Source organism: Mirounga leonina, unplaced genomic scaffold (genome assembly GCF_011800145.1).
Source record: "Mirounga leonina isolate KUSES-001 unplaced genomic scaffold, KU_Mleo_1.0 Mir_175, whole genome shotgun sequence".
Lineage (NCBI taxonomy): Eukaryota > Metazoa > Chordata > Mammalia > Carnivora > Phocidae > Mirounga > Mirounga leonina.
The window spans coordinates 25,245,293-25,254,750 of NW_023270453.1; the positions used below are offsets into that span (position 1 = coordinate 25,245,293).

The 9,458-nt window shown below is 55.3% G+C and overlaps 1 protein-coding gene across 1 annotated transcript; it reads right to left on the bottom strand.

Annotated features, from left to right (window-relative positions):
• Positions 1–233: 233 nt before the first annotated feature.
• Positions 234–9,247, bottom strand: NAGPA (N-acetylglucosamine-1-phosphodiester alpha-N-acetylglucosaminidase). The gene is made up of 11 exons (XM_035022218.1): positions 9,131–9,247; positions 8,584–9,039; positions 7,295–7,434; positions 6,332–6,440; positions 4,942–5,070; positions 4,253–4,458; positions 4,101–4,148; positions 2,990–3,118; positions 2,675–2,806; positions 2,524–2,587; positions 234–1,027 (listed from the first exon to the last, which is right to left on the bottom strand). The coding sequence occupies exons 1-11, from the start codon at positions 9,214–9,216 to the stop codon at positions 817–819; spliced, it is 1,710 nt and encodes a 569-aa protein (XP_034878109.1). The 5' UTR covers positions 9,217–9,247; the 3' UTR covers positions 234–816.
• Positions 9,248–9,458: the final 211 nt, after the last annotated feature.

Here is a 9,458-nt window from a genome sequence, read left to right on the forward strand (position 1 = left end):
TCAGAATCTTGTACCCCACCCCGGGCCAGGATCTGCATTTTAACAAGATCTCCAGGTGACTTGTGTACACCACAAAGGGAGAAACCCTGGATCAAAGAAAGAGATCAGGGAGCTGGATGTGCTCTGGGCTGCCTGTTTATGACCCCGGATTCAGGTGAAGCAACCCCACCCGTTAAGACCTAGGTACACCCAGAAATCCACAATTCAGGCTTCAGATGCCACCCGGGGACTCCTTTAATTACATCAATTTATTCAAGTGATAAAAAGCCTCTCTTGGTGGCAGGATACCAAAATAGAAAGCTTGTAAACATGATTTCATCCCCCCCTTCTAAGGAGCTTCCTGTGACAGGAAATAAGAGTTCTAATTGGCAAATTCTGTGATGAGGTCTGTACAAAAGGGTCCCATGACACGGCCCTCATCTCTGTAATCCATCCCCGTCCAGGGGGGCTGGCTGGACCCTGCCATTTGGTCATGGTGCGGTCATGGTGCATTCCATCGCTAGCGGCCCCAGCCTCGGGAGGCCGGAGGCTCTTTGGCAGCAGGAGGCCCTCGGGGGAGGCCTCACAGGCAGCAGACACAGGCAGGCAGGGAAGGACGCAGTCTCTCTCTGGGGAGCACGGTATTGCTAGGGTTGCATGTGTCATGGCAGGCGACCAGGTGAGGGCCCGGGGCCAGCTGAGGGGCTGAGGCACAGGTGCTGTCAGAAGCTTGGGTTGGCACGGGGGCTGAGATCACCCAGATGATCAGCGGCCTTGAAATTTCCCTTGCAGAAATCAGACCCTGTCGAAACGAGCCTTCAGAGCAGGCTGGAGGCTTCAGTCCTTAAAGGGGCTGTGGGCATCACCCGGCTGTTCCTTCTCCGTGGCCAGGAGCTCCCCATTCATCTCCTGCAGTGGGTGGTAAACGTAGGCCCCATCCAGGTGCCGGCTCCGTTCTGCTCTTGAGCCAAGGAGCAAGGACACGTTCACCACTGTGCTGATCAGCAGAAGGAAAACTAGGCCCAGGGTGAGGGCTAGCCAGGTGGTCCTGGGTGCAGAAGAAAAAGCCTCAACAGGGGTTTGTTGGGCAGTGCTGTTGGGCAGGAGGGGAAGGGTTTCCCTCCCTCCCTCCCACACAACAGTGGCAGTGTTGGGGGCCTCCAGACACACATTCGGGGAGCAGTAGTGAGTCACTATGTGGCATGCAGGCCAGCCCTGCCACATCTCCTGGTATTTCAAGAGAAACCACAATTTTTTTTTTTTTTTAACATGACTGTTACTGATTTTCAGATGTTGCTAATAAATCTTAAATTTTTTTTTAAATTCTGCAGGCCAAATAAAATACACTTGGGGATCTAATGATGCCCCAAGAGGCATCAGTTTGCATCCTGGTCTCCAGGGGATGTTCCAGAAACCTCAAAGCAGACAGAGCAGGGAGAACTGCACCCCTTCCTCCCTCCTGCAGAGCTGGCGGGGTCTTTCAATGATCCTTGTTTTTCCTCCTTCATGTGAATCTTTGGCTGAAGCCCTCAATACAAAAGCGGACACAAGCATATTGCTGGGGGCGGGGGCATGCTCGTCAGCCCCCCATGGCTCCCTTTCCCTGCCCGGCAGCTGTCAATGGGATCCAGGTCTGCACTGGGGAGGAGGGGCTCAAAGTCTCACACCTGAGGAGCCTGAACTTAAGACGGGGGGCAGGGCACTCCCGGGAGCTACTGTCCCTGCTCTGGGTGCATTTTCAAAGCACGTTGCCAAGGGTTTTCTTCATGTGTGGTTCTGGGCCTTCAGAGCCTCACCCCAGGCTCACTGAGTCAGGACCTCAGGAGGGACCTGGGATCTGCATTATTAATGATGAGACTGTCCTCTAGAACATTGCCAGGAACTTTTCACTCATACCCACACCTGATTCCCACCTCCAATGGGGGTGGGGCTGGGCTGGCACCCGGGGCTGGGCCATGAGGTGAGAACTACAAGAAAAGAAGTTCTCAAAGCGGGGTCTCCCTACCAGCAGCATTAGCATCACCTGGGATAGCACTGGAAATGCAGATTCTCAGGCTGCACCCCAGACCTACTGAAGCAGAAACTCCAGAGAAAGGACCCAGCAATCTCTTTCAGTACCCCCTACCAGAGGTCAAGTTTGAGACCCACTGCACTAGAAAACAGAGATAAAGCTCACCACAAGGAGCACATAGTGGTACTTGAGAAATGATGTGAGTTCCTTGGGGCTTGGCACTTCTGTACCAGGCACCAGGTACTGAGAAAATAAGTTACGAGTCTCACAGGGAAAGGAGTCCGATGCCCTGCCCCCTTGACTCCCACTGGGGCGGTGACCAGGGTTCTTCTCCCCATCTCCCAGGGCCACTTCGGTGTCTGTGAGCATCAGCTATGAGCATCTCCCTGTGCTTACATTGGAGAAATGTCACCTGGGTGCCCTGCTACCACCTTCTAGCCTTGCTGAGTCCCTGAGCAGAGGCCATACCTCGCAGGTGGAGGGAGGGGGGGATTTCCTCCCGTCCCCACCCCAAGTCCCACCAAATCTCCTACCCGGTGAGAAGGGACAGTTCTCCTGTTCTTAGGGTGGTCTTGGATGGCTGGAGACACTGCTTCACTGTAAACGACCAGAGAGAGGCTGACACACTGGGAGGGGAGGGGTGTGCCCCCTCCTGCCCCCCCAGGGGCCTGGGAGGAGCCATACCTTGGGAGAGGATGCTGTTAAGGGCTGGTGTCTGGGCCAGGCTGCAGTTGCCAGTCTGGGGGTCACAGGGACACTGGTGCTCACACTCGCAAGGCCTTTGGCAGCCTGGCCCGTGCCAGCCGAGAGGACACTCTGTGGAGAGGAGGAAGAAGTGGAGGCCTCAGTGGCAGGGCCTCTCTCTGCACGGACGGAATGGGCCCCAGGTGTGTGCAGAGCCGGGCTGAAGCAGAAGTGCCCCCCGGGGTCCCCCCAGGCTAGACCCTGGAGGTGCCCCTGGCGCTTCCTCCCAGCTGGCTTGGGGCCCATCTAGCTTACCCTGCCCACAGGTGTCTCCGGTGAAGCCAGGAGGACAGGTGCAGGTCCCTCGGACCGGGTCACAGGCAGCTCCGTTCTGACACTGGCACTTCATGGCACAGGCCTCCCCGAAGGACCCGTTGCTGCAAGCTGGCATGGGGAAAGGGGAGTCATTTCAAAATCCAGCCCCGCCCCGCCTAGGTGAGGGCCAACAAGACAGCAAACAGAACTCTGTCACCCCAATGGCCCCGTAGATTCACATATGCTTCCAACAGAAAGTTATGGAGAATCCACTTCAAGGCAGGCCCTGAGGCTGAGTCCTCCTAGAGCTTCCTGTCTAGATGGGCAGGTGGCCAGTGAGCCAGAAAGCAGACGTGGACGTACAGGTGGGGACAAGTGCGGCAGCAGCAGACTGCTGGAGGGGGTGGGGTAGGCAGGCCCCTGGGGACAGGGCAGTTAAGCTGGGGTTTGGGGGAGCAGAGCTGGGTCAGTGAGTCAGGGAGGGGCTGCAGCACCTGGCAGGTCAGGCTGAGGGGTTTATTCCTTTCACTTACTCAAAAGAAAGCCCTGAAGGATTTGAAACTGTGGATGGCTGCAGGGGGTTGAACTGTGTCCCCCCAAAAGAATATTGTGTCCTAATCCTCAGAATCTGTGAACATGACCGCATTTGGACACGGAGTCTTTGCAGATACTATTAAGTGAAGATCTTAAGAGATGAGGGCACCTGGATTTAGAGTGGGCCCTAAATCCAATGACCTGGGGTCTGCGTAAGGGAATGGAGAGACAGACACACAGGGGCAAGGCCATGCGAAGACGGAGGCGGAGAGCGGAGTGATGTGGCCACAAGCCAAGGAACGCCTGGAACCACCGGGAGCTGGAAGGAGCAGGAAGGAGCCTCCCCTAGACCCTTGAGAGGGAGTGCGGGCCCTACAGACACCTTGATTTTGCAGTTCTGGCCTCCTGAACTGCGACAGCATAAGTTTGTGGAATTTGTTGTGGCTGCTGCAGGAGACTAATGCAGTGATTTACAGTCAGGCAAGAGCAAGAAACAGGAGGGGGTAAAGGCAGCTGCCACGCTCCCCTCTCCCTATGGGGCCAGGGGTGGGGAAGCAGCTGGCCTGGTGGCTTTTACCTTCACCGCAGCTGGACCCCGTCCAACCAGCTTCGCAGCGGCAGCCATCTGCCAAGAGAAGACCAAGGAGGCCAGGTGAGGGGCCCAGGCAGGGCCGGGCAGTGAGGGCTGGGAGCCCCAGTCACAGCTGCCGCCCCAGAGACCCCACTCACTCTCTGTGCAAAGCCCGTGCTGGCTGCAGTTGGAGGGGCCACAGTCCAGCTTGTTGCAGGCCGTGCCCTGCCAGAAGCGCCCCGTGCACTGGCAGCGCCCCTCCACGCAGGTCCCGTGGCCACTGCAATCAGGCGGCTGGCAGCGGGGCTCGTGCACACATACCACAGTAGACACGCGGCGTGGGCAGCGCCACATGTTGTCCTGGCTGCGGGGGGCGGGGGGGGGGAGAGGGACACGGTGTGTGAAGGCACTGACCATCCCCAGCGGACCCCTCCTATCCCCTATTATAGCCCCCGAGGGCTGCCTCTCTCTCCATTGCCCCTTCCTCAGCCTTTTACAGGTTCTTCTCACCCCAGGGTCTTTACATATGCTGTTCTCACTGCCCAGAAGGTTCTCCTGGCCCTGCCTCGCCACCTTCTCAACCTTCAGATCTCAGCTCAGGTTCCATTATGCTCAGAGAGGTCTTTCCTGACCTATCAATCCCCTTTTCTTGGTGTGGGTGGTACTGGTACAGCATGCATGATTCAACTCTCTTCCTGTAAGCACTGAGAGGCAGGGATCTTGGCTCTCCTGCTCACGGCTGAATCCTCAGGGCCTGGCACATAGTAGGTGCTCAATATTTGTTGAGTGAGACAGGTGAGGACAGGCCTGGATTTAGACCTCAAGAAGGGGGCTCTGGCATGCTTACCAGTGATCTGATGGGTAACTGGCCAAGGTCCCGTTGAGCACGAAGGTGGCGGAGCCCCCTCCATCCAGGTTGATGGCATTGACCACATCCTGTTTCAGCAAGAACTCTGCCATCTCCCACAGGTTAACGCTGAAGCACAAGAGCATTAATGTTGACCGTGTCCACTGCATTTCCGGTTTAACTGATCTTACTTTCCATGGTAGACAGTATCATGCCCACTGTGGCAGACAAATTTCTAAATGGGCTTCCCCCAAAAATGTCCCATCTTAATCCCTGGAAGCTGTGAATATAATGAGAGATCACTCCCATGACTGTGTTATCTTACATGGCTCAGCTGTCCACAAGTGGGGACAGTGTCCTGGATTATCTGGGTGGGCCCAAAGGAATCACAAGAGCTCTTAAAAGCAGACTTTCCCTGTCTGGTGGCAGAATGTGAAGTGAGAGAGACTGCAAATACAAAGGGGATGAACGGACTGGACAGATATTTGCTGGCTTGAAGATGGGGAGGGTAACATGCATGGGAAGGAATGTGGGCAGCCTGAAGGAGCTGAGGGTCCCCTGGCCAACAACCAGCAAGGAAATACAGACTTCGGTCCTACAACCATGAGGTATTGCATCCTGCCAACAACCCGAATGAGCTAAGAGGATTCTTGCTCTGAAGCTCCAGATGAGAGCCCTGCCTGGCAAACGGCTTGATTTTGTCCATGATTTGAGCCCTCCAGACTTCTGACCTACAGAACTGTGATCTAACAAATGAGTGCTGTTTGTGCTTGTTTGTTACACAGCAATAGCAAACTAACACACTCTCTTTACAGAGGAAGAAACTGTGGCTCAGAGAGGTTGAGCAACTTGTCTGTGGCCACAGAGCTAGCAGATGGCAGAGCTGGGACTGGAACAGAGGTCTTCTCCCTGCTAACTTTGTAATTACTTCCTATCACCCTATCCGGGGCTCAGGAGAGTGGAGGCCTAAGTTGGGGAGACTGAGAGGAAGTGTGTAGGGGATAATGAGTTCTCAGAAGTGAGACAGATTGGGGCCTGGGTGGCTCAGTTGTTAAGCATCTGCCTTTGGCTCAGGTCATGATCCCAGGGTCCTGGGATCGAGCCCCGCATCGGGCTCCCTGCTCCGTGGGAGGCCTGCTTCTCCCTCTCCCACTCCCCCTGCTTGTGCTCCCTCTCTTGCTGTGTCTCTCTCTGTCAAATAAATAAAATCTTTAAAAAAAAAAAGAAGTGAGACAGATCTAGGGACTGTTTTGCGTGGGAAGGCAGGGGACAGATGGACGTGAACATCCCTAGGGAAGAGCTGGGAGTCCGATGGCCAGCTGTCAGTGGGCTGAAGTTCCTCAAAGCAGGGCTCAGCCCAGGCGTGGCCTTCCCAGTTCCTGGCACTCACCCCCGCTGTTCCGTCTGCCCATCTACGTGGAAGAGCACCAGCTGCCCTTTCCGGTCATGTCCCACAGCTGTCCTTGCTGACATCACGTTCACAAATTTGCTAAAGGAACCTAAAAGAGAAGAAGCCTGGCTGATCACCTGCCCTTTGAGAAGACTCCTGGGCTCTGCCTGTTATTTTTGGGTAGTCCAATGCCACTCTCCACCTCCCGTTCCACACCATCCAGTGTCTCACTTAGACGTGTATCGTCCTGCCTCCCCTCTGCCCCATCCCACTCAGTCTCCACATAGCGGCCAGATGACCCTTCTCAGGTGTAAATTAAGTGACATCAGCCTCCAGGGGAAAGCCCTCTGATGACTTCCATGGTTCATCAGCCCAACATGGCCGCCCTGGCCTGCTTCTCCTACCTCATCTTGGGGGCTCCTCTCTCACCACCCTGCAGCCACTTTCTGCTTTAGGGCTTCTGCACCTTCTGCTCCCTCTGGCTGGACTGTGCTTCTCCTCAGCTCTTCCTGTGGTTTGCTCTTTCCAATCTAGGGCACCTCCTCAGTGAGGCCTCCCTTGACTGCTCGGTCTAAAACAGCCATTTCCACATCAGGGCCATAGCATCCCTTCCCACACCAGTACTCCACATCCCAGAGGTTCTCAAACTGAATTACCCAAGGGATTTGTTAAAACACACAGGTTTGGGCCTTACCCCCAGGGATTCGGGATTCTGATTCACAGCTCCTTTCTTCCCCCCAACTTTATTTTCCCCCAACTTTATTTTCTTTCTTAGCACTTGCCACTTCCTTTCAGTAAATTACATATCTATTTTCTTTCTTATGTATTCCCCAAGAGCAGGGACCTCATTTGTCGATCCCCTGTACCTTGAATAGTACTTGCTCAAAGACTTAAGAATAGCTTCCCCCACCAGCCCAGAGGTCCTGGTTCTCAACAAGACTATGCCACACCCCGCCCCCAAACCTGTTTCCTGTGTCTCATCACACTCAGCCGCCTGGCTTTCATTGATGTACACACTTCCATTGCGGATGAGCCACACGACCCCACTCAGCAGCTGCACAAATGGATTTTCAGTGTCCAGCACCTCCTCTTCAGACAGGTACCTGGACACAGAAAAGGCATGAGATTCACTCACTGGCAGGGGCAACTGCAGGTAGTAGGGTTCCCTCCTACCTCCCCTCCTCAGGTTGGCTGCTTGACTCCTCCTGGTGTGCCAGGAACCATCCTGGTCCTGAGTGCAGCCTTTGTAAACAGTCTATGCATCACAGTTAATAATTCATCTAATATAAACGATTCTCAACAGATTTCAAGTTCATCTCTGGCCTTCAACTTCCTAGGCCATCACTCTAGCCAAACTACCACCTGATGCCTACTGACAACTCGTCATTGGTCTCCTTGCTTCTACTCTGGTCCCTCCAACCCAGCCTCCAGCCAGGATTAGAGCATGTTTTTATTCTTATTTTTTTTTAAAGACTTTATTTATTTGAGAAAGAGAGTGAGAGCGAGAGAGAGAGCACGAACAGGGACAGAGGGAGAGGGAGGAGCAGACTCTCCTGCTGAGCAGGAAGCCTGACTCGGGGCTCGATCCCAGGACCCTGAGATCACCACCGGACCTGAAGGCAGACACTTAACCAACTGAGCCACCCAAGCGCCCCTAGAGCATGTTTTTAAATAACCAAAGTCAGTCCTGTCATCCCCTGATACTCTGTTCCTTCCTTCAGTCACTCACACACACCAAACCCCTGTGCATCTCTGAGCCTTAGCACTTGCTGTTCCTTCTGACCGTAGTGCTCTTCCTCCAGTTCTGACCTTGGCTAACTTGTGATTAATCATCAGGTCTCAACCCAGAGGTCACCTTCTGAGACAGGCCTTTCCTATTCACCCTACCTAAAATCTACACTCCATTTACACTGGTTATCCCTGTTCCTTGCTTCTTTACATGCATGCAATCTAAATTTATCTTAATCATTTCCCTGGCTTTTATTTGTTTTTCCTAGTAATGGGAGGGGTCCGTGAAGACAAAGGCTGTCTGCTTGTTCACTGCTATATCCCCAATGCGCAGCACATTGCCTGACACAAAGCAAGCGCTCAGTGATACTGGGAAATAACTGCAATGAAAGTATTACTACCCCATTCTGCAGAACGGAAACGGAGGCTCAGCTTTGTCAGGTGACTTGAACCCAGCACCACGGCTACAACCCAAATCTCAGGTCCTCTGCCCTCGACAGTCACGAGGCTCCCTGCCTCCTCACCCGGTGACCAGGGTCCCGTCGCGGCGGATCCCGAACTGCGCGTTCTGCAGCCCCCCGGCGCTGCTCACCCGGCGCCCGTCGCTCACCACGTTCCCCAGGCACTCGCCCGTGTCCATGCGGAAGAAGCCGCCGTTCTGGGCGACCCTGCAGCCGGCCGCCCGCGCCGTATCCTCCACGGTGGCGCGGCGCCTCGAAGCGCAGCCGCCGGACCCACCGGGCTCCAGGACCGAGAAGGTCCGCAGGGGCTCTGCCACACGCGTCAGATGGCCAGGCACCGCGCGGTCCGCGAAGTGCGAAACGAAAGTGCGCACCGCCGGGCCGCGGGTGCCGGGGGTCGTCGTGGTAGGTGGCCAGCTCTCGTGCTCGCGGCTGCCGGCGCGCACCCTTGAGCAGTCCCGGGCAGAGCGCGCGCGCGCGCGGGAGTATGGCAGCAGCAAATCGTCGTCGCGGGAGGCCCTGCGGGGACAGGGCGGCCGTGAGCTCGGAGGGCTGTGTCCCGGGCGGAGTACTCCCCGAACCAGGCTCACCCCTCCAGACCTTTACTCACCCCGAGTCGAGGCCGCTGGTCGCCTCCCGGAGGAAGCCAAGCAGCGCAAGGAGGAAGAGAAGCCAGCGACCCATGGAGGCCGCCATGTTGGAACCAGGCCTCCGATCACGTGGGGTCGCCCCACGTGACTCAAGTTTTTTGGTGGCCGATTTCAACCGGAACAGAATTGCTTAGGCTCCTTTGGATATCGCGAGATCTTGTCCTATAATTTACTGTCTTCAGAAGGTGAGTGTAGGTGGGTTGGTGGTGGGGGCAATTTTCGTGTTGATATAATTTCAAACTTACCGGAGGTTCTGGAGGTTCTAAGAGTAATGTAAAGAACTCCCAT

Bases quoted from the DNA above. Each gene is read 5' to 3' on its own strand.
- NAGPA (XM_035022218.1), bottom strand. From the start codon at position 9,216: ATGGCGGCCTCCATGGGTCGCTGGCTTCTCTTCCTCCTTGCGCTGCTT. The intron at 6,441-7,294 runs GTTTGGGGGCGG...CTTCTCTTTTAG, and splicing joins TGATGAGACACAGGAAACAG to GTTCCTTTAGCAAATTTGTG. The intron at 2,588-2,674 runs GTATGGCTCCTC...GGTCGTTTACAG, and splicing joins TAACAGCATCCTCTCCCAAG to TGAAGCAGTGTCTCCAGCCA.